This window comes from Python bivittatus, unplaced genomic scaffold (assembly GCF_059951505.1).
Source record: "Python bivittatus isolate LINGU-HERP-01145 unplaced genomic scaffold, Pbiv_v1 ctg000340_np1212, whole genome shotgun sequence".
Taxonomy (NCBI): Eukaryota; Metazoa; Chordata; class Lepidosauria; order Squamata; family Pythonidae; genus Python; species Python bivittatus.
The window spans coordinates 20,602,973-20,629,048 of record NW_028277056.1 but is presented as its reverse complement, the minus strand read 5'-3'; the positions used below and the strand labels follow the sequence as shown (position 1 = coordinate 20,629,048).

The following is a 26,076-nucleotide window of genomic DNA, read 5'->3' as shown; positions in this document are numbered from 1 at the left end:
AGCAGCCTGTGCATTAATTTCTATGGGACATTATGAGCACAATAAACCTGCACTGTGGCCCTGCTCTGGCTGCTTATTCGTTTCTGTGTACATTTTGAAGTGCTGTTCTTGACCTATAAGTTCCTATATAGTTTGGTGCCATAGTATCTCCTTCTTCAGTTAGGATCAACTTGTTTGACAAGAATATCTCAGGAGAAATTGCTTGTAACCCCCCACTGCCCAGACATTGAGGGAGGGAGGAACAAGGAAGAAGTGCTTCTCTGTGACAGCCCCAAAATAATAGAATGGAATCCCCAAGGAAATTAGATTTTTCCTGACTCTGTTAGCGTTCCAGGAGCAGGTTAAAACATAGTTTCTGAACAGCTTTAAAGTAGCTGAATAACACCATTAATATTTTGTATAATATCATATTGCTGTTTTAAATGATCATTTGTTGAATTGTTTTTTAACATTATATATATATATAATGACTTTTTAATGTGAATACCACTGAGAGTTGTTTGTTCGGTGTTAAATAAAAATCATATCAATAAATAATTCTAATACCGCCAGAAATGTGAACTTCAATCCCTAGAATTCTCTATCAGCATGGCCTTTTAGCTTGTTTGAATTCCAAAATACAAATAAACCCTTTTGAATCTACAGATTTCTCCTTCTCCAGAAACTATTTTTCTGATTACAAACCAATGAAATTCATAGACAAGAAAGTTGGCCAGAAACCCAAACAGAAGGAAAAGCTAGGCTATGAACATCAAAAAAGAATTTTTTTTATCCCATTTTTTATTTTCTTGGAAAACCTTTTTTGTTTCTCCCTGTAAATTTCTGATGCCAGACTAGTCCTGCCCAGTGCTTCGCGTGAAATAAGTAATATTTCACTTTACTTTACTTTATACCAGACTTATTAGATACAATTATTTACTTTGCTTTTGGACAGGATCTGGATTAGGGCTATGCCTGTTGATAAATGAAATATGATTGCTTAGTTTTGCTTCTTATTTAGAATCACAAGAAAGATTTGTAAGAAAATAGATTCTCTTCTAACCTGATCAAGAACTACCTTGAGTATGAATCAACTTGTTTTACAATTTGTTTTACAATTTGTTTTAATTCTTTTTGTTCAATATATACAAGATGTTACAGAAGGTACTATTTATTTGTTGTTTTAAAAAATGAGTGCAGTGTTGTTCCCTCACATTTACACATCTAATTAGCCATAGTTGGTGGCCATTTTGCAAAGTCATTTATGACCTATTTTAAAATAAATTATTTTCAATGTTTCATATATTAGATGTATATATAAATTGCTGTGTATAAACCAAACTATTATAATTGTTTGTGATAGAGAGCCTATCATGAACAATTGTAATGATAGCAACAGCTCGCACATCCTTCTGTAAAATACCAGCTAAACTAAAGGTAAGACTATTCTTAAAAATACTACTCAGAAATCTACATACTGTACCTAGACATAGTCTTCTCTTCGAAAAATTTCCCAAAGATATAGAAGATACTTCTTAAGTAGCATATATAATAAACCAATTTCCTGATCTATTCTTTAGGCATTACTATGCAAAAAGCAAAGAGATTGATCTACCAGGTGTTTAGAGCACAGAAAACTGAACAAAATAGAAAGACTTCATCAGAAATTATCAAAGAGAGATTTTTCAGAAACTGATATGGCCAATATTTGAGGTTTATGTCCTGAACAGTAAGATATACATTGTAATTAATAAATAAACAAGTTGGAACTAGAAATAACTTTCAAATTACATTCCCCCTTGAAAAAAATAAAACAGGATTTGCCCAGTAGCAGGAAAGAATTTCTTAAGCGCCATTAATTCCTGAGTCATCCACAAATTAAACCAGCTGAAACCTAAAGAATTTGGAGAGAAGGCAATTTCTCCTCTTTTTTACTGCTCTGAAATTTACTAGTTCTGACTGTTACCTTTTGAGAATGTGTAATTCTGTATTACTGTCTGCTACTTTTTCCACAATCCACAAAGTTAGATAAATCAATCATTTCTAACAAGAACTCTCCTTATATGTTGACTATTACTGAAAACATGTTTCTGAAAAAAAAGCGTTCAGTGGCATTCAAATGTAGATATGACACTTATTAATGCTAAAAAAGAATTTTCTTAACAAAAAGAATTTTTACTGATTTTTTAAAAGTAAATCTATTCCATTTTGTTTTTTTCTGTCAACCAGAATCTAGTAAAAAAAAATAAAGCCACATTTTTAAAAAGATGTTTCTTCCAAATATCAAACTGTTCATAATTTACATCCATGCATCCCATCAGGATCGGCAGTAGATGCATGCTTTGGGACTTGCCTAATAAGGAGTGTCATCTGACAGCACCCAGGAAGAGAGCCTTTTCTGCTATAGTGCCCACCCAGAACACAGATTGGCCCTGAACCTGCTGGCCTTTAGGAAAGTCCTGAAGACGTGGCTCTGCCACCATGCTTGGGGCTCCAGCAGTAGTGGGGAGGTTTTACAATGGCTTTGTTGAGCTTGATGCAAGGATGGACTTTGGCCACTGACCATGGTTATTTTTGTTTTAAATTGGTTATCCATGTTTTATATATGTTTGTATACTGATTTTTAACTTGTTTTTTATTGAATTGTTGTTTTAACTGTTGTGAATCACCCAGAGTCATTTAGGTGAGATGGGGGCCATACAAATCAAATCAAATGAATGAATGAATAACTGAATGAATAAATACATGTTTAACCCTTAAACTATGAAAAGACTTCTCTAGTAAATAACACTGCAACTTCCAAAACAGTTAACTTACATGTGCTCTTTTAGCACTATCTGTAGTGGGGAAGCACATTTACTATATGTCATACTTGAAAAATCAAGAAAATAATTTTCAGAATTTTATATGAACATACCTTAGATAATTCCATTCCAGGGCCACACTGTTCACATAATACACAGTTTCCATCATGATCTCTGAACTCCTGCTCTCTACAGTCTCCAGTTTCACAAATTATAGCATTTAACTACAAACAAGAGTGAAGTAGTTAAGATTATGCTTTTTAAGAAATGAATCTTTTAACAATACAGCCTATAAATACTCAGAATTTGCTCCTAAGAAAATACCTGGCAACATAAACGTACTTGGAATTCCTACATCAAAATTTAGGAATATGTACAACTGAAATAGGGTTTAAAAAAAAAATCATAAAAATAAGCAGAACAAGTGTAGTATAATGGTTAATGTTTAATAGTTTTAAGATTTGGAGAGACCCAGATTAAAGTCCTCACTCAACCACAGGGATGACTTGCTATATGTGGGTTAATTAATCTCCATGCAACCTATCTCACAGGGGTATTACGGAGATGAAATTATGCCATTTTAACTACAGAGAATGGGCATTTTCTCTCCTAAAGTCTACCAGGCAGTTAGGAATCAGGCTAAAATAAATACTAAAATTTACTAATAAAAGCAACTTTACTAATAACAGCTATATAGACAAATGTGAAAAACATTTTAAAAAACACTAACAAATATTATATCCTGGTATTTGAAAACATGTAAAATATACTTCTAAGAGAGCCAGTTTGGTGTAGTGGTTAAGGCATCAGGCTAGAAACTGGAAGACTGTGAGTTCTAGTCCCACATTAGGCACGAATCCAGCTGGGTGACCTTTGGCCAGTCACTCACTCTCAGCCCTTGGAAGAAGGCAATAGCAAACCACTTCTGAAATCTTGTCAAGAAAATTGCAGGGACTTGCCAGACAGTCGCCAGGAGTCAAAAATGACTTGAAGGTGCATGTGCGCGCGCACACACACACACACACTATATTTCTACACTCCAGTGACTTATAATAAAAATGTTTCAATGATGTACTTGAAAAAAAACTTTTCCAAAACATTTTGGGCTTCTATAAAATAAAATATATCCTATTGGCACTTGAGAAAACCTCCCCTCTTTATAGTGAAATGGATAGGAAAACAAATATATAAACTATGGGAATAAGTCCTGTATTGGATTTATTCAGTAGAGTCAGACAGGTAAATAGCCCATTTAGAAGATTATTTAGAAGATCTAAATTTTAGCTAAATTAGCTTCTACTTAAAATCAGTGCTCCCTAACCTCTTAACTATGTGTGTATGTTTTCTTCACGTTAATGAGATAGGTAAACATAGTCTTAACGTTCTTGAATAATAATGCTGATGTAAAAGGTGATTAATTTTGGGAAGCTTACATAGTATTCAAGGCATATTTATGTAGATGAAAGCAGTGGATTATTAATAAGAGCTCTGTAAGCCATTTGTGGGGTGCTTTGTAAAACACCCATCTGAATCTACTACTCAATATATCAAGGCAGTCACAATTTCCAAAGGTTCACCACAGCCATTTCAAGGCCTTTTCCAGGTTTTTTTTGAAGATATGTGGGAATGCACAGAAGATATTTTCACTGGCATGTATACACATGAAGGAAAGGATTGGAAAAGGCCTTGAAGCAGCAACACTGAGGCTTCAAAAGATGCAACAGCAGGTTCACTTGTGTAGCAACCCTCCAAACGATTTGTACCAATTGCTTTGTATCTGCAATTTCTAGGCAACATTGAAATCACCAGCATGTATATTTATTATTATGGTTGGTCACATAGTCAGCCAGATGTTTAGACTGGATTTGGCATTTTTATCCACTTATCAAATCCTTCCTAAGGACCTGGGATAAGCAGATGTTGTTGTTTGATTTATTGTTGTTGTTGTTGTTGTTATTATTATTATTGTAACATAAGGATATATTAGCTTAGCTATCTCTAGGTGAATGCTAACCTAGCTATCTCTAGGTTAATGTCATCTTGTTTTAATCAACTAATTTGATGTTGATCATATCAATTTGATGTAGTATCTAACGACATCTGGTCAGTAACTCAACATTTATAAAGGAGTAATTCTCTTGCTGCAGTGTGACCTAATGATACAAACTTCATGGTGTTTGACATACTTGCTTTGAGTCACAAAACAACTATCCAGTCATTTAGTTATTCTGAATGCAAGAACTTTTACTAGTACAACATACAATGCACAATAAGAAAAACATTTATCTACTTACAACATAAATCAAAAGTATCAGCAATCTGAGAATGAAATACTGCCACTCAAACTTTTGTGTATGCATTTTTTCCTTTAAGAAAGAAACAGATCTGTAAACAAGAAAAAAAAATTAAATCATGAGGATGTAAGATGCACATTATGCTTATGCTACATAAAAAGATAATAGGCAGTAATAATAATATACCTGGATTTTACGCCATGCCCTTTCTCAGTCTAGGTCTGTACAATGATTATAGGAAAAAGTACAAAACTGTGACACTTCATTTATAATCCAGACACAGGGTTACCATTTTCTTCTAGATGTCAAAAAGTATTCAAGAACTGGTACATCATTGAACTATAGGAAAGAATGCTATAATCCACTGAAACTGAGTCCTAACTGTAACAAAAGGGGTTCAATCTATATTTACTGTTAGCCAAGAAGTATAACAATTTGTTTTTGACAAGGATCAAATCATAGCTAAATCTAAACAGAAAACCTTACACAATCTTGATTTTTTTTCCCAAAGTGGAAAGGAACCAAATTGTAATATGAAATTCTTTATTGAACATAAACCATGACAAACAGATGGACAATCTACCTGAATCAGAAGCAACATGAGAGTTGATATCCTATTGAAAAAAATAACTTGCATTGGATTAGTTATTGGAAGGTAGGACTCATTCATAAATACATGCTAGTTGCTAAGCACCCAAATTTTGATCACATGACTGCAGGGATGCTGCAACAGTTGTAAGTGCGAGGACTTGTCGTAACTCACTCTTTTCAGTGCTGCTGTAACTAAATGAATGGTCATAAGTCGAGGACTACCTGTAGTTATTTTAAAATCATTATGCAAATCCTTCAAAATACATGCTTCAAAACACAGAGCATATCAAAAGCCCATCTTTTTGAACTGTCAAAGCAGGCTCACACACAGCAGTTTCAGAAGTTACTCCTAGCAGTGTCCACATGTATATTCATGTATTATTATTATTGGTGGTGGTGGTGGTGGTGGTAGTCACACAGCCAGTTGTTTAGACTGGATTTGGCATTTTTATCCACCTATCGAGTCCTTCCCAAGGACCTGGGATAGGCAAATGTTGTTGTCTGATGGAGTTAAAGGTATCATCACAGGATGTAATCTGTTCTAAGTAAAGCTGCCTTTTGCAATTGACTGATGGTGATTTTGTCAATGCCAATGGTTGTCAAGTGGTACTTCAGATGTTTTGGGATTACACCCAAGGTGCCTATTAATATAGGTACTATCTTTGCTTTCTTTTGCCATAGTTGTTCTATTTCTATTTGCAGGTCTTTGTATCTTGTGATTTTCTCCAGTTCTTTCTCTTCTGTTCTGCTGTCTCCAGGTATTGCAATGTCCACTATCCAGACATTTTTGTCTTTCTTATCAACAATTGTTAAGTCTGGGCAGGTGCTTATATGTTTGAATTCTAAAGTCCAAGAGCACTTTCACTTTTTCATTTTCTATTAATTTGTCTGTTTTATTGTTGCTGTTGTTATTATTATTTATTTATTTAAATGTATTGGTCATCCAACTCCAGTGGATTCTGGGCAGCATACAAAACTAGAGAAAAAATAAAAACAGCTAAAAACATTAAATCAAACCAAGAGCACAGACTAAAATAATCTAATAAACAGCAAAATCAACAAAACAAAACAGGGGCCATTGAACAAATAATAAACATTAACTCCAGGCCTGGGACCAAAGCCAGGTTTTCAAAGCTTTCCAGAACCCTAGGAGAGAGGGTGCGATCCTTATCTCTGGGGGGATGCTATTCCACAAGGTGGGGGCCTCAACAGAGAAGGCATGCTTCCTAGGTCCCACAAGATGGCAATGTTTAATGGAGAAGATCTGGAGTGCACTCACTCTGCTGGGCACTCAGAAACAGTTGGAGACAAGCAGTCTCTCAAATATCCAGGTCCTATGCCATACAGGGCTTTATATGTAATAACCAGCACCCTGAATTGCACTCAGAAGTCAACTGGCAACCAATCCAGCTCATGTTAACAGTGGTGACACATCGGTACACCAAGAGACACCCATCACTGCTTGTGCCACTGCATTTTGAACCAGCTGTAGCTTCTGGCTGGTTTTCAAGGGCAGCCCCATGTAGATCGCATTGCAATAATCCAATGACCAGGGCACGAGTGACTGTCTGAAGGGCCTTCTGAATGAGGAAAGGGCACAACTAGTGAACAAGACATAAAGCTGCTTTAACAATTCAAAAAAAGTGCTTAGTGTGTGCTCCCACATGTTCTGAAGCACCTTTTTTTAAGAATCTGCACAGCCCTGTTGGGAATTGTATCTGTAATATGAAGTAAGAATCTGAGTTGAAATTTCAGTGAGAAACTTCTCATGACCACTGTTGGAATGCTAAGCATTTAATAGTAGAAGAATGAAGAGGACAGAACCATAGTTTTTTAATCATTGACCAAAATGTCAGCGTGGTTGTTTAAAAGCTATTAATTACAACAACATTTACAAAATAACTTGTCTACGTTGCAAACCAGCATCATATTGCATTTTCCTAATTTGGCTTCAACTACAAATGGCCCAGAATAACTTCCACCAGAGGAAGAATGATTACATTTATGAAGGTATAAACAAAGACATTCAATCTTTTGACTTCCTAATTCAAAGAACTTTAAAGTGTTATTAAACATTAGGTTTCATTAAGGGCATTTCAAATAAACTTACTGAGAAATCCTCTTTCTGGGAAAGCTCCTGTAGGAGAATTTTTGAGTTTGTTTAAACTAGAGACCAGCACACCTTCATTGAAGCTACTAATCGGTACCAGAGGCAAAGAAAAGTTTAAAGAGGGAGGGGTTAAAGTCCTTTTTTATAGATGTATGCAGATTGCAATACTGTATTTACTTAATGTGCTTTTAATTATTTTACTGGGTTACGGCATTTATATGTGGTAATAAGGTTAGATATATGAGGTAATGAGTCCAAATACAATGACATCTTTGAACTGAAACAAAGAGCTATAGACACTATATCTGAAGCCATTACATTCTTCTAGCCACTATCTGAAGCCAGCTATTAGTCCCCAGCAATATTTGTTATTTCCTAGCTGCCCTAGTTAGCATTCTTGTGGTTAACACTTTCATTATCTTGTTACCGCATGCAACATTCTTTGCATCTGAGTGTTCCTAGAACCTAACTGAATATATCTGAGCCTAGCACTTGTTTCCCTGGAAGATTTATTTAGGCTAGGGGTTTTTGCTTGACCTCCAATATTCTACTTCATTCTCCCTAAAGAATCAGTTTTGGACTCTCTGTTATAATCTGAGGTCACTGTGATATTAATCCTAGTTATTCCAGCCTTTTCTGTGCAAAAAGACTTTTCTGGACATCTCCCATAGGTAGTATATAACTATATTATCTTATCTTACTATAAGTAGTAAGAAGCCTACTTAGTGTCAGGTGTTAGGTTAGTTAAATGAAAGGATTTGGGGATAATCTGAAAAGTCAAAAAAATCTCAGAAGATGACAATGGTAAACCACTTCTATAATGTTGCCAATAAAACTACATGGATTCAGTCACTCAATTCCACCCAAAGGTATCTTTAATTTCAAATTATGCTTTTACAATTTGGGGAAATTATTTTTTTTAAAAAACAACAACAATTATATATGTAATGGCTAAATCAAGGCTCAAATTTGCAAAATCTAGATTTTCACCCCTTCCTTCCTTCTTCTGCTAATTCTGCTTTCTTGATAATTAGCCATTCACTTACAGGTGAAACTCGAAAAATTAGAATATCGTGCAAATATTCATTTATGTCAGTAAGGCAACTCAAAAGGTGAAACAAATATATGAGATAGACGCATTACATGCAAAGCGAGATAAGTCAAGCCTTACTTTGGTATAATTGTGATGATTATGGCGTACAGCTTATGAAAACCCCAAATTCACAATCTCAGAAAATTAGAATATTACATGACATCAATAACACAAGGATTGGAAATAGAACAATATCGGATCTCTGCAAAGTATAAGCATGCATATGTACTCAGTACTTGGTTTGGGCCCCTTTTGCAGCAATGACTGCCGCAATGCAGCGTGGCATGGATGCTATCAGCCTGTGGCACTGCTGAGGTGTTATGGAAGACCAGGATGCTTCAATAGCGGCCTTCAGCTCCGCTGCATTGTTCGGTCTCATGTCCCTCATCTTTCTCTTGGCAATGCCCCATAGATTCTCTATGTGGTTCAGGTCAGGCGAGTTTGCTGGCCAATCAAGCACAGTAATCCCATGGTCATTGAACCAGGTTTTGGTACTTTTGGCAGTGTGGGCAGGTGCCAAGTCCTGCTGGAAAATGAAGTCAGCATCCCCATAAAGCTTGTCTGCGGAAGGAAGCATGAAGTGCTCCAAAATCTCCTGGTAGATGGCTGTGTTGACCCTGGACTTAATGAAGCACAGTGGACCAACACCAGCAGATGACATGGCTCCCCAAATCAACACAGACTATGGAAACTTCACACTGGACTTCAAGCATCGTGCATTGTGTGCCTTTCCATTCTTCCTCCAGACTCTGGGTCCTTGGTTCCCAAATGAGATGCAAAAGCTGCTCTCATCAGAAAAGAGGACTTTGGACCACTGGGCAACAGACCAGTTATTTTTTTCTGTAGCCCAGGTAAGACGCTACTGACGTTGTTTGTTGTTCAGGAGCGGCTTGACAAGAGGAATACGACATTTGAAGCCCATGTCCAGGATCCGTCTGTGTGTGGTAGCTCTTGATGCACTAACTCCAGCCTCAGTCCACTCCTTGTGAAAGTCCCCAATACTTTTGAACGGCCTTTTCCTGACAATCCTCTCCAGGCTGCGGTCATCCCTGCTGCTTGTGCACCTTTTTCTACCACACTTTTCCCTTCCACATAACCCTCTATTGATGTGCTTTGATACAGCACTTTGGGAACATCCAACTTCTTTTGCAATTACCTTTTGGGGCTTTCCCTCCTTATGGAGGGTGTCAATGATGGTTTTCTGCACAACTGTCAGGTCAGCAGTCTTTCCCATGCTTGTGATTCCTACTGAACCAGCCTGAGAGACCATTTAAAGGCTCAGGAACCCTTTGCAGGTGTTATGGATTCATTAGCTGATTAGAGTGGGACACTTTGAGCCTAGAATATTGAACCTTTTCACACTATTGTAATTTTCTGAGATTGTGAATTTGGGGTTTTCATAAGCTGTACGCCATAATCATCACAATTATACCAAAGTAAGGCTTGACATATCTCGCTTTGCATGTAATGCGTCTATCTCATATATTGGTTTCACCTTTTGAGTTGCCATACTGACATAAATGAACATTTGCACGATATTCTAATTTTTCGAGTTTCACCTGTATTACCTTCTTAGACCAAGACTTCATGATTTTGTAATAAATGAAGAAAATGCATGGGGTGTTAAATAGCCTTCCACTTTAGTTCTACATTAAACATATGGCAATGGGATTTATTTCAGACTATGTTAATCCTAAGTACCCTATTGCATTGTTAATATCACTGATCAAGAGGCAGTTAGGATACTGTAATGCAAAGTAAAGTGTATCACAACTGTATGTGTATTCCTTTCCCCCAGTTTTTAATTTTTAATACAGTTTTTAAAAGCTCGTAACACAATGGTCAGTTTTATACTATGTGAGTATTTGATAATATAAAGTATATCTGCAATTCATTACTCTAAAGAAAAAATCAAAGCTACCAACAAGAAAACCTAAAATGTAATTTAAGAAACTATAAAAATCAATTTAGATATAGAGATATTTGTCTCTCATATCAGTGCAGGACTGCCTATTATTGTTTAATGCTTTCAGAAAGATAGGGCTTTGACAGATCTCAATAAGGAAAGCAGTCAACATCAAGGAAGCAAAGCATGCTCCAGAAATATTATCATGGGTATAGTATACCATGGTTATAAAATAATATGTCAATTATACATTTATTTATTTATCCCAGTTTTCCCCAATCTAGTATTCTTCTACAGTAGTCAAAATTTCCAGCCAGAATTCTTGGAAATTGCAACCCACCCCATCTGAATTGTTAGGGAAGGCTGACCTGTGTGATCAGTTCAGGTCGACAGACTAATAATATTTTAAAGAAATCAACAGGGAAACTAAATAAGTAACACTATGTATACATTCTAATACACATTTTCCAACTGGCAGAAAAATAAACAAACTTATCTAAACTAAATGCTACTTAGACTTCCGCTCTCAGCCTCTATCACATGAGAGGATTCTGTCAATTATTTTGTCTGGGTTTGCCCTCAGTGACCACTGTAGATTTTTATCCTTTGTTAATATTTTTTAAAATGGCTTTTAACATGTTGTTAGCTTCCCAGAGCCACATTCATGAGATGGGCAGTCATATAAATCAATTTAATAAATAAAAATAAATAAATTTGAGAATCACAATACAGACAATAGGAAGAACCCAACAGTGGCTGGGTTCACATCACACTAAATCATGGTTTACTAGCAATAACAGCTCAGTTCATACTGGAACATACCAAGCCAAAACCAAGTCAATCACATTTTTATTTAGCATGATGTGTGATTCAGCTTCATAGGTTCACTTGCATTTTAACTTGCATTATCTGTTTTAAAACAGTCAATCAATTGCTAAGAAAAAGATATAATTATGATAAATAAAAATGGACCACTGCATCCAATTACCCTTAGTTAACAAAAGTAAACCATAATAATACTAAATAAGATTATTCAGTCTTAAAAGTTATGTATGTACAGTATACTATTCTAAAATCACATATATTTTTGTCAGTTTTTCAAAAAGATTTTTTTTTCTAATGAAAGTGTTGAAGCACTTTCCTATTCAAGAATAAATCCAATATTTTCTTATTTACATTGCCAAACCCAGTTTGAGGAATTCAGTACGTTTAAATCTTACACCAGTCTTCAACATTAAACATTTCACATGAGATGATTCTAGTATTAGTGCAATACATCTTCTCATTTGCTATGATATAAGTAAGCACCCTCATTTTTACAGGAAGAATTATTCAACCTTCTGACTATTGCAATTCATCAAAAAGCTCTGAGCAGAAGTTTACAACTGCTGGAACTACTATGAACATCTGGATATTATATTTCAAAGAATATGTAGAGCTTCAACAGTTGCAAATTCTCTGCACTACTTTACAGCAGATAGAGTTGAACTTTTTCAAAGATCAGAGAAATTTCATATGCATTCTCCAATTCACAAAAATATCCCAAAGATAACTCAGCTAATACATGTAGAAACAGATGTACCAAGATATTGATTTCTGAATCAGATCATGCACTAATAACACAATACTTTTCACACAGAAAATAAGATTAAAAATTAAAGAGTTGGAACATATAAATAACTGACTGATTTGCCCGGAAGCAAATCTTGAAAGAAACAAAACTGTGCCAACTGTATGCTTCCTGTTTCTGTCTCCAGTTCAAACATTTCTGTCTTATAAACAGACATTACTGCACTTAATAATAGGCTGTTAGTGGGCAAATTCGTTCTCTGCTGGTATTAAGTGGCAATGTACTTATAGTATGTACATTGTCAGCTGGAACCAAGCCATTCAATCCTTTTTCTGTGTATACAGAAAAAAAAGTATTTCCAAAATTGATGTATCCATAACTTAACTATTGTAGACATTATTTCTGCATTCCATGTATGTATGCATGCATGTCTGTAACTTTTAAAATAATACAAGGTATTTAAGAAAAAAAAAGAGTATACTTAATTACAAAACCTTAAATTGCAAAGCATTGTTTAGTAAAATAAAAAATTGTAAATAAGCATCCTTGCCAATTCTCTCCAAGGCCTAATACTTAAACTGCAGGTTATTAATTACATAAAAGTGAATATCTATATAGTACGTCTATGTGTATTCATTCAATAGAAATAGGGATAGTAAATAAGTGAAAATGAAAGCTTAATGTAGGTAATATATACTCGGGGGAGACTTATTAAATAATGCTAATTTAAATGTATTATCACTGTAATGTAATGATCTATAACCTAAGGCCATCTAACATGCTGTAGCATGTAAGATTGTATGTGGTTTTTCATATGTAATAATTTAACACATCCTGTTTTGCTAGATAGCCTACATGAAGTGGGAGGCTTCCTTACTTCTCATTTTTGTTGTGTAAATTATACAAATTAAATAAAATATAACCTTGGAATAACTAATTCAATTGATATTTAGGAAAAGAAAAAAACTAGAAAGGATATAGGCTTTGCTATAAATTATATTAATATATATTTTGCTATAATTTACATTAATATATGTAAACCTTCTAAAAATAGCTAAAATAACTGGTTCCTACTAAAGAAATGGCATAAAATGATATTAAAAATTACTTTCTCAATTCTATACCTTGCTCCATTCATGTTCATTGCCTAAAATGGAGTTCCACACTCGGCTATTACATCTCAGTTCATATTTACACTTCCTTGACTGCCTCATTAACAGCTATTCCACCTAATTATTAAATAACTTGGTGGAAGTAAGGGAAAGATTCAACAGAAAAAAAAAAGTGATAGTTAGATACAGTATGTAAACTTCTCCATTTATCAAAATGAAGTGTGTACCAGATCAGTAGAAGCATTAATCTCTCTCAATTAGTGTCAACCACATATAAACAAATTCCAAAATTTTTGAATGTACCTACCATATATGGAAAAACATTATTTTCAACATCTGAATGCTTTGCAAATGGCTGACAGGTATTAGGTACAGTATTTGTTACTAATATTGAATCACACACATGTTGATATATAGTTTGTTTACTGGTGAGTGCTAAATCTTTCCTCTTCATTCTGTCTTCTATCAAAATGTGTGGATGCATATCAGGTGAAAACTGATAAAAAGTTGGTAAACTTTTAGAGAAAATATTTTACATATCAATGAAATTTACCATATGTTTGAGTAATGCTGGATTTGGGGTTAAATGGCCTTTTTATGAACAAAAGTACTGTTAAGACTTCATCTCCTCATTTTATTGAAGTGTACAAAGGACTTCTAAACAAATAGAATGTAGCTTTCAGAAACAAAGCAATTATTGCTGATAATACTGAACCTTTACTAGAGCTGCAGTAAAATTCTAAAATTATTATCAGTGAGATTTGTCAGTATGAGAAGAATGTTGAAATGTTTACCATCTTTTGGAAGGACTATTATTTTGGTTTCTGACAATGAATTATTTAATTATGTGAATAAAGAGTGAAGTATTGGGGAGGGGGAATCAGCAGTATTTTTTTTCAATGCCAGTTGTTTGCTTAATTTATTAATGAATAGTACAGTTTCAGCCTCTGACAGATATATGCCACTCTCATCTTTAACATCATCAGACATTGTAGCTGCCAATCTCTCCACTTTTACACATACCCCAACCTTTAATAATATTCCACAAACCCTGACTGCCTCACTAGAATGTAGCTACTTCAGATATGAACTTCCTACATAATTAAAATCTCAACCTCACTCTTAGCTGGCACCAGCATAGCCTTTTTCTATAAATGCTGAGGGAAGTGCTTAAATATACTAGCAGGAAGGCTAGGAATAACATGAATTAACATAAATTGTTGTGTAAACCAGGGCTGGAATACTAGGCTTCTCCTTGGAATAAAACTGTATCCCAAATCCTGCATATAACATAATACCCCTTCTCCCACCCCCACCCCAAAAAAACACCCACAAAGAACAAGAAGGGACAATTAATAGTGTGAATGACAGGGCTTAGGTCAAATTCCCTTTTAAACCCCAAAGGTGGGATGAAAAGGTGTGATTTTCATTGCTTTCCTAAAGGTTAGGATAGAGGAGGCATGCTATCTATAAGACAGGGGCAGCCATACAAAAGACCTGGTTCCTCACTTCCATCCCTATAGCTTCCTGAGGAGTAGGAACATGGAGCAACTCTTCCTGATTTGAATTCACAGGGTGGGCAAATTCTATTTGGAGCAGACAGTTCCAAGGTAACCAGAATTCCAACCCCACCAACATTTTGAATTAGAATATCCATTCAAAGAATGGGGTAAGAAAATCTTTATACAATGTAGGCTTAAGTATATGGGATACAAAAGGTAACTGAAAGATAATGTATGTTGGCCAACAGTTTCATCATACAAGTAAAGGAGTTTATCCACACCAACAGAAAAGCATTATTGAACCAAACCAAAGAATTCTCTTTTATCAACTGAATGCCAGTGCTTCTGGGAAGCAAGACCCCTTGCTCCCCACCTTCACATCTCAGTATGTGTGTAGTTGTTGAGTTTACACATATCTACAGACCGGAGTTTGCAGATGAATAAATAATATTAACAATCTCTTTAAGAAGTCTATGTTGCAATCCTACAAGGATATATTTGGCAACAAAGCTCACTGGGCATAGCGGTATTATTCCAAGGAAGCATAACAGCATTTTATTCTTTTACTGTACTTCAATCTTTCATTTGACAGATGCCCTCAGAAAGTACAAATGCCTCTCCATTGGGGAGCATACTCAAAATTTATAAACCAAAAGTGCCCCCAACAATAACAGATAAAAGAATCAAAACAGGGAAACAGAGTTAAATGCAGCAAACACAGTTAAATGCAGCAAGCATTAATGAAGACTTTTCTTCAGCTCCAACTTGTGTCTTCTGAAAGTTGGGTGGGTTTGGACAAATGATAGAAAAGAGCACTCAGGATTGAATATCACCATTGAGCAGTCTTGTTGTACATTCCCATGAGTTACAGAAGGTGAAAGACTATCAGCCTTTTCTTTAGCTGAGATCACATTCACATGACACACTGAACCACAAAAGCAGTCCATGATATTAATTTGGGTTATGTATCATATACAGCTCAGTTTAACAATGGATAAGTGTGTTACGTGAACAGTCTGATTCAGATGATGATTATGAAAGTGGCCCTTCTGTGCAGTGGAATGTCATCCTTTCTTTTTATGTCCAAACTCAGCTGAAGTATGTTTTATTTATTATCATTTATTTTAATTAACTTGGATGCTGCCCAATGTAGGGCAGTCTGGTGACCTACAGTGGGATAACCATGACAATCCCCACTGAGCCTCTGGCAGGGAGGCGCTGGAAGCCAGGGACCTCCCACAAAGGGCCCTTCTCCGACGCCTGAACCGGTGCGAGCGCCCCGCCGCATCGGATCAAAGGCCCATCTCGTCGACCATCCTGCCTCCCACAGGAGCGAGCGGGCCAGATGCCTCTGGGAAGCTGCTGGCAAGGAGGACCGGAGCGAAACAGAAATAGCGCTCGCCCACTCCAGCTTCCCAGCCCGGGTATCCTGTTGCCTAAAACCCATGCATAGCTCTACCCGCTTTGAAAGCCGGCCAGGTCTTCGTGCAACCCGCCCTTCCCCGGGGTTCCCTCAGCGGCAGAGAGAGAGTCCCCCACGCCGCCGCGCCTGGGCTCTCGTTCTTTTCCCCTCAGCCCCTGGAGATCAGCTCCTCCACTTTCCCCACAGAGCTGCCGCCTTCCCTTCTCGCCCTGTTGCCCCACACGGCAGCCCACGCGCTCGTCAGGCACCGTCCCCTCAGTCTCACCGTCCAGGGTCGTCCCTGGGTGCAGCGGCCGCAGCGCCTCGGCGAAGAGGAAGAAACGGAGCGACGGTCGCCGCACGGAGCAGTTCGCGAGTGCTAAATGCTGCCCCTCGCCCCCGGTGGTGGCGGGGCGGCGGCAGCCACTGTCGCCGCGCAAGGCTCCCATCCAGAGCAACACCGCTTCGGTGGCTCAGTCGCTCCCCGGCCTACCCCGCCTCCCTCTCGGCCCTGCAGCGCTCTCTCCGTTGCCTAGGTAACTGCCCGCCGCTTTACCTTCCAGCCGGGCTGGCAAGCTCGAACCAATCCGGGCCGCTGCACCACGTGATCCTCCCCGGCGGAGGCGACGCTCAGAAACGCGAGGAGCGGCGGCCAAGAAAAAAGGATGGGGCTGGTTCTTCTTCCTCTCCTTTTATCTAAGGCAGAGCGGGTAATATTTGGGTAGGAAGAGACCGTGAGTCGCCTTGAGAAGAATGTCTTAGTTTTACAGGCTTGCGAGAGAGGAGGGAATTCCACTGAAGGATAAGCATTGGCAATACCCAGCTGACCTTGGCTGGAACGGAAAAAGGTAATTAGATGTGGACCTGCTTAGTATGGGGATGGGGGACCACCAGGAAATCCCAGTTAAAAGTTAAAAAAAAACAGAAGAAGGCAGTGCTGCATTGTTGCCAAGAAAACTGCATGGATGTATTCCTGTGATCACTAGAAATTCAGCTTGATGAAGAAGACTTTTCTTTAGCCCTGACTTGGGTCTTCTGGAAGTTGTCTGGACAAACGATGGAAAATAACACTGGGGATTGAAGATCATCCCTTGGCAATCTTGTTGTGCATTCCTATGCGCTACAGAAGGTGAAAGGCTATCAGCTCTTTTTTCAGCTGAGGTTTGTTCACATGAAAAGACGGGGCCACAGAAGCAGTCCATGAGATTAATTTGGGTTATGTGTTGTATAAACCAGAAAATTGGGATAATCGACTAGATCATGATTCAGTTTAGCAACGAATAAGGGTGTTATGTGAACGGTCTCTGTGCTGTCTGATTCAGATGATGATTATGGAAGTGGCCCTTCTGTGCACTGGAACGATGTCCTTTCTTTGTATGTCCAAACTCAACTTAAGTGGGTTTTATTTATTATTGTTTTATTCAGTTTGGATGCCGCCCAACAGTAAAATAACATAAAAAACAACAAAATATAGAACACTGACCAAATAAGTACAAAACTAATTACAGAATAATCACAGGATGACAATCCAACAACAAAACAAACGAAACATCATAAACAGGAGAATCCCATCCACTCTACCCCAATAGCCAGTACTTTAAGGGTTTCCAAACATCATCCGGGGGAGAGCCATACATATCTCAGGGGTGACCTCAATCCAGAGATCAGGCACCACTACAGAGAAGGTGCACTTCATGTTTGATCAGTGGTACCCAGAACACACTCACTCTGCTGGATCATACTGGATGGGCAGAAACCATGGAAGATCAGCTGCCCTGCAAGTAGCTGGATGCTATGCCATGTAGGGCTGTATAGGCAATTACCAGCACCTTGAATTGCACCCAGAAGTATATTGGCAACCAGTGCAACTTGTGGAGCAGAGGTATCACTTGGTTATGCCAAGGAAGCCCATCACTGCTTGCACCACCACATTCTGGACCAGTTGAAGCTTCCAAGTGGTCTTCAAGGACAGCCCCATGTAGAGTGCGTTGAAATAGTCGAGCCATGCGAGGACAAGGGCTTGAGTGACTGTCTGGAGGGCTAACCAATCCAGGAAAGGGTGTAACCGATGCACCAGAAGCGGCTATGCAAAGGCCCTCTTGTCCACAGCTGCCATTTGGTCTTCAAGCAGGAGCCGTGAGTCCGAGAGAACCCCCAAGTTGCGCATCACTCCTGACTGAGGAAGTGCAACCCATTCAGGAATAGAGATGGAAAATCCCAGGATCTGGGCAGTCCCAACAGCCACAGCCACTCAGTCTTTAGGATTGAGCCAGAGTTGGTTTCTCCCCATCCAGGTCCACTCAGCCTCAGGCACTGGGACAGGACGTTACTTGGTGGCATGGGGTCGAGAGATATAATTGGGTATCATCAGCATACTGATAACACTGGACCCCAAACCAGTAGATGATTTCACCCAGTGTTTTTATGTAGGGATTAAACAGGAGGGGAGAGAGTGGGGTGCCCTGTAGCACCCCACAGAGGAGGGAGTGACCTCTTCCCTCGCCAACACTGAATGGAATCAACTGCAAAGGAAGAGAACTACTGGAGTTTATTCAGAAGGATACTGTGGTTGATGGTACTGAAATCTGCTGAGAGATCAAGGAGCACAAGGATCGATGTACCATCCCCATCCCAGATCTGCCACAGATCATCAACAAGCGTGACCAAGGCTGTCTCCATATTAAATCCTAGCCTGAATCTCAACTGGAATGGGTCTAGATAATCTGCTTTCTTCAGGTCCTCTGTAACTGCAGCCTGACCACCTTTTCAACTACCTTCCCTAAAAATCTAAAATAGTTGGGTCCATAGAAAACCTCTTGAGGAGGGGATGCACCGCAGCTTCCTTCAAGGCCACCGGCAGCTCCCCTCTCAAGAGGCCGAGATCGCTGCTTGGACCCAATTACAGGTGACCTCCCTGGTTGCTTTTTTTTTTTTTATCCACACTCAATCGTTACCGATTCTATGGCAACTGCCTGGACAAATCCCTGCAGTTTTCAAGGCAAGGTGTTTTTCGGAAGTGGTTTGCCATTGCCTCCTTCCTAGAGCAAAGCCCAGCTGGCGAGCGCAGGAGGTGGGGTTTCCGTTGCTTCACGCCTTTCTCAGGCGTGCGTGGATTCCACGTTACCAGCAACTGCTCCCCATCTGTGCAAGCGCTGCCAGCATTTTCCTCCCACCGGGGTGAGAGTACCCATTTATCTACTCACGTAAGGTTTTGAGCTGCTGGGTTGACAGGAGCTGGGGAGGAAGCAGGAGCTCACTCTGCTGCGTGGAGCTGGGCTCGAACCGCTGAAGTGTCGACATTTCTGGCCAGCAACTTTTAGCGTCATTAAGCTGCTGCGCCACCACGTCAGCTTAATTAAATAATTAAGGTTGCTTAATGAGCCATAAAGGGTCTGGGTCCAGCAAACAGGTGGCTGAGCTAACTGCATAGGGAACTCTGTCCACTTCCACGTGAGTCACTGGCTTGAATTCATTCCAGATCACACCATCAGACTGGGCCTATGGCACTTTGGTTAGACCTGTCAAGTTGGAATCCAACTCCGAGTGGATTTGAGCAACTTTATCTGCCAAATAGACAGAATATGCTTCACAGCATCCCTGCAGATGATCCTGTGGCCTGTCTCTATCCAACAGGGACTGGGTCATGCTAAACAGGCTGTCTGGACAGCTGTCAGCGGATGCAATTAAAGTGGAGAAATATAAATGTTTTGCTGCCTGTATCACCATGAGGTAGTCTCTTCTGGTGCTTCTTCATCTCCCAGAGCTTCTTGCTAAACCAAGGTGCACTCCAGGAGTGGCCCACAGGGAAAGGCTGCATCCATTGGCCCATTCCAGGAGGCAAGCAAGGCTTTACCAGCATCACCCATCAGATCCTTAGAGAAAACCCCAAGCTCCATCTGGAATCCAGTAGGATCCATCAGTTGACTGAAGCAGGCCAGTCAAATGGGCCCTATCTTCCTGCAGAGGAGGGTGGCACCAGTAAGCCAGAAGGCAATCAGAGAGTGATCTGTGATTTAGGTAGTTTAAACATGACTTTTTATGTTGGCCTTTCTCAGCCACTAAAGTACCCTAAGATTTGTCATCTTAATGGGTTAATTTAATGGGTTATTTGTATTTGGTTATGCACAGCTGAAGCATATTAGGTTGGGTTAGCTAACTACCAGTCCCTCCCTCTTGTGCAAGTAGCTGCATGCAGAGAAAAACAGACTTACTTCTGAGTAAGAGTAAGTTGTACATAGTAACAATGAAAACATCAGCATGCCCATGCTTTTTAACAAGAACATTTCTTGTTGCATCTGCTGTAATTAAAGAGTTAGTCATAATATTAGTGTTAATTTAACAGCATTAATACATTTTGGAAGATTTGCTGAATATTTGCGATGAATGAGCTTTTTTGCAAGATGCAAATGAGCAGAGAATTCCTTATACCCTCCCTCTAGTGCAGACACTAGAAAAGAAATATAAGAAGGCAATATATTCGAGAAATGCCATCTAAATTCTACAGATACTGTCTCTCTTAATGTAATCTTAACCTACCATTTTAGTAATATTACTGCTTCAAATGACTGTGTACAGGAAGCCTTCTCATGTTGCTTAACGTAGTAAAACATTTGTTATATTTGTATAGCACTTACTTTAGCAAAGCTGCTGCTGCTTAGAAGTAAGTCCCACTGAATTCAAGGTAAATGTTTATTTGCAATCTCAATTTATTGAAATAAATGGGCTTAACTACAGCTGACTTCATAGGACTAGGCTGCTAGTATCTCACCTTTATTTTCAATTCTCACCATAGGTTCTCATCTAATTTGTTCTACCTGTGCATAAGTTTATTATTTCAATTTTTATTCCCAGTTAAACTGTTTCTGTTACTTTCAGTTATATCCTTGGCTGCTTCAGAAGATGTACATAAATTGCCTGTGTATAATGTTCTGTTTTCAGCCTAACAAATATTTCCCTTTCAGATAATATCACTGACCATCCTATTTGTTCTCATGCTTTTGATCTTCATTCTATTTACACTGTCATGTTTTGCATTTCTTAGCCACTATCTTTCCCAAGGACAATTATTTATGCCTTTTTTCATTCTTCCCGCCCTAAATCTAATGACACTGATTTCTTTTTCTTGTTAATGGTCAACTATTTAGTTATGGATTATTTCTTTGAATTGTCAAAAACTTTTAACGCATGTAATGCATCCTATACTTGCAGAATTAAAGATTCAGACCAAGTGTCAAAATGAAAACGGTTAAGCTCATGTCCTCAATGGCTACTTCCTAACCCAAATACTTAATTTTTTGTTAACATATCTTACCATTTTGTACCATCTACATGGCTTACTTATGCATACAGATATCTGCTTTCCTCCAGCAAAAGCAATAATAACTGGGTGTGAGACAGTAAAATTAGTACTGAGCTGTTCATTACATTAAGCATGCTTTAAAAAAAAAAAAAGCATGCTTAATACTGCCACTTCCCTTTCCAAGGAAAAGCAACAGCTCAGCAGCTGGTGAGGCATAATGATTAAATCATAAGTAGCATTCTATTCTCTTTTTCTGTGTTTTATAGCAGCAGTCCTCCAGATTTTCCCCCAAATGCCTTCTCCCTCCCTTCACTTATTTACCAGAAATGGCTTAATGTCTCTAAGCCAAACGTTCCCAGTCTTTTCCTTTATTGCAGTGTTGTCCAAACTTGGCCACTTTAAGATGAGTGGACTTCAACTCCCAGAATTCCCCAGCCAGCTGGGGAATTCTGGGAGTTGAAGTCCACTCATCTTAAAGTGGCCAAGTTTGGACAACACTGCTTTATTGTATGCAGACTGCTATAGTACTCCATCACTGAAAGCTATTGAGGACCACTTAGGGTTACCAATATGTCTCCTGCAGGTGATGAGCCAGCATCTAATGACCCTAAAATTAAATCAACAAATTTAAATGGCTAAAATCTCAAGAGGAGGAGCAGGTTCAAGAGATTTTGGGGTTACTTCTTCAAATCTTGTGAAATGAAGAGCAAGTACAGAAATATCTGGACTAGCGTGATAATTGGAGCAGATCTGCACAGCTATTGGAAACAGATGCCTATAGTATAACATTGAGTAATTTAGTAACCTCCCATTCTAGCATTCCCCCAAATATATGATGGTATTATATGAGATGATCTCTTCGTAGAAAGACATCAATGATTGCTTAACTCTGAGCAATATACTTCAATGCATCTCTGGCTGGAACCGTTGTGCAGGAATGAATGAATGAATGAATGAATGAATGAATGAATGAATGAATGAATGTGTATATAGTAGAAGTCTAAAGCATTTAAATGCCAAGTATTACTAAGTCTTTAGTGACTCAGACTCCTTAAAACTTAAAGCACCGCGTTTGTACTTTTTTTTAATGGCAGAATGTTGCAGCTTTTGAATTTTGTTACAAGAGTAAGAATATAAACAGAAAATAAGAACTATAGTCTCCCACTGTAGAACAGTGCTTCTCAACCTCAGCGACGTTAAGATGGGTGGACTTCAACTCCCAGAATTCCCCAGCCAGCTTTGCTGGCTGGGGAATTCTGGGAGTTGAAGTCCACCCATCTTAACGTCGCTGAGGTTCAGAAATGCTGCTGTAGAAGAATATCACACTTCCCATCACGGTGCCGTGATGTCCCAACAGCTCCACACTTACAGACTCACACCCATCCTAGCTCAATGCCTGAGGAAAAGCCAGGTCTTCATGGCCTTCTGGAAACCTTATTGCCATTCTGTCTACACATTTTGTTCTCCCACTGAAATATTTATATCCTCTCATCATGCCTTCTTTTCAAGGGGCTCACAGTGAAACTGGCCTTACCCAATATCTTGAGTCCATGAAATAGACCAGAAATAAACAGGCGATTGAACCTTGGCAGTATGAGCTTTATCCGTACATTAACTTCACTGGCTTCCGGTCTGTTTTCAGAATGCCGGTTATGATCTGTAAGGCTTGTGATTTTAGAGCACTAACGTGACGGATTAGACGTTTGGACCTTACCATTTTGTGCTGAGACTTTCCTCCATGTAGCTTTGCTCAATGAATTCTGCATATACTTGAGAAATCATTTTTGCAGAGGTGGTACCTGAGCTATGAAAACCCCACCCATCAGTGGAAAGAATTTATTTTGTCTTGCCTACAGTTTTTGTGTTTATGTTTTATGTATGCATTTCACGCACTTTAATTGTACACAGTATCTTATACAGTTGCAAGCTATACTCCTTGTAAGAATATAGCTGTAAAGAAGCATATACCTCTATCATCATCATCATCATCATCATCATCATCAAGAGATTTTTATCTTGCCTTTTTCTTATTTATAACTCAAGGCGGCGGACATACCTAATACTCTGCCTCCTATTTCCCCACAACAGCAACTCTGTGAGATGGGTTGGGCTGAGAGAGAGTGACTGGCCCAAATTCACCCAGCTAGCTTTCATGCCTAAGGGAGGCCTAGAACTCACCATCTCCTGGGTTCTAGGCCAGCCCCTTCACCACTACACCAAATGGGCTCTATTTTTAGGGGAAAAAAATTAACAATCATTTAGTAATGACTTATGAGAAAGTCTTGGTCCAGTACTCTTTACATCACAAACAGGCTTTGTTTTTAGGCATTTGAAACATGTCACAATTCCTCTGTGCCAAGTTTGAGCAAGACTGTCATCTCTTCCTGTAAGATTTCCAAGCTTCCATATCAGTTTTAGGAATAATAACAAAGATTTTAACTTTCATTATGTAAGAATTTTGTTGCAGGCAATAAGCATCTCTAACAAGGACTAAATTATGAGCACTGTGTTTCCAGTACCAGAAATTTACAATGATGTTTCATGTTAAAGTTACTGTGGGACTCCGAAGCAATATTAACTAGGTGAATCAACAAATCTACTAGCTGATTAATGATGGTAGGGTAATTTTAAGAGATAATGGCAACTTTTGACAGGCCAGCTGCAAATTGTTATTTTTAAGGTAATCTGGCTTTGGTATGTTGGAATAGACATTAAAGATAGCCTTTTCCTGTAATAACTAATAGAAGGTAATGATTGCAACCCTAGACCAACCTTCAAGTGCCCTTGAATGCAATAAGAATTACTTTTGAATAGATATGTATAGGATTGTATTGTAAGTGACTAACAACTTACATTTCTTATATTAGCAATACAAATAAGATAATCCCAAAAAGAAAATAACAGAAACAGAAAACATGGGTGGTGATGGGACAGTGGGAGAAAATATGTATTATTTATTTAATGAATAACATTTATATCTTACTTTTCGTTCAGGAAAGTTCTGCTCTGTCCCTGAAAGGTCAGTTGGATAAAGGATGCCCTATAGTTTCAAGTTAGCTTTGTGATATGACTTGAGTCTTCCCAACAATAATCCACCCACTGATTACTGTATTTTTATTTAGAGAACAAAAATTATTATTGGGGTAAGAAAATAATAAAAAGATTAAAAATATAGCAAGCGTATGCTTGGACTTAACAGTGACTTTCTTTGTTGTTTGCCCAGGGCAAACTATTTACATTACCTTATAATAGTTCCTTTGAAGTGTGAATTAATTGTTCAGAATATTAATTACAGTCGAGTTAGGCATGGCAAGTCCATGCCTGATTTCTAATATCCTCAGAAATGTTACCTTAATTTGTAAGAAAAGGAAGGTTTCCCACTGATATGGTTAGTGGGTTTTTTTTTTTTTTGTTCAATCTGTCAAGTAAAAAAGTAAACTTGCATATATAGTACCTTTAATTGGCCCAGATATACCATATCTATAGAAGAGTTTATGTAATTGCAACTGCATTGTTAATGCAATTATAGTTGTCTTAAACAGAGTTATAAATGCTACAGATTTGCAAAAGTTCAGTAATCTGATTATTTACCTCTGTCACACAATTGATGCATTTGCTTTTATCCTGTCTTTCAGTTCTATCCAATCATGACTTTCCTGGTCTTTCCCTCTCTTTCAATTCATTCTTTATACATTTGTTTTGTGATTCAGATCTCATTCATTCTCTTTATAAAACCAAACCATTTCAATGTACTTCTTTTGTGGTGGTCACTCACTTTTGTATTCCAGCCACTTTCATACAACACCCATTCATTCTTGACCCTTTCTCTTATTTTAGTACACACACTCCTAAAGTACCCCTTTCCCTTTGCATTCCACATAATTTTATGTTTCTCCTTGACATTGTAAATCTTAGAATCATCAAGCAGGATTTATTCTTACTATTAAAAGGACAAAGAAAAAAAAACACATCAGCATAATACAAACATACTGCTAATTATATCCAAAAGCAGTCTTAGGAAAAGCTGATTTAATACATAGGTAAGTGGATTGAACTTGAATTAGTACAGCAAAGCTAGTTTAGATGAAAGTTGATAATTCAAAGATAATCCATTTAGGCACAATGTCTCTATCTTTCAATTAGGATAATTAAAGAGAAGATGGTTTTTAGTGGAATTTTAATCCTTCTCAGAGGGACTAAATATACCAAAGAAGCTACTACAACATATGTATCTCATTGTACTTTTTAAATAATATTAAACTATCAGCATAAGAGTGGCTCCAGCTTTTGTTGAAAGAGAACATCAATTAGAGCCACTCCTTCCACTGATCATTTGTCTAGGATGATATGGATATGGTTACAGGCATAAGGATATGCTTGAGATTTAAGAATAAGACATAAGGCCTTTTAATGT

The 26,076-nt window shown here is 38.1% G+C and overlaps 1 protein-coding gene across 1 annotated transcript in view; it reads right to left on the bottom strand.

The window, feature by feature from the left end:
- Positions 1-16,852, bottom strand: part of TNFRSF19 (TNF receptor superfamily member 19) — a 47,202-nt gene extending 30,350 nt beyond the window's left edge. Inside the window, exons 1-3 of the mRNA XM_025177740.2 lie at positions 16,650-16,852; positions 5,078-5,168; positions 2,897-3,007 (exon numbers count right to left, since the gene is read on the bottom strand). Of these exons, the coding sequence (XP_025033508.1) occupies positions 2,897-3,007; positions 5,078-5,143 (177 nt within the window). The 5' untranslated portion in view covers positions 5,144-5,168; positions 16,650-16,852. The remainder of the gene's footprint in view (positions 1-2,896; positions 3,008-5,077; positions 5,169-16,649) is intronic.
- Positions 16,853-26,076: the final 9,224 nt, after the last annotated feature.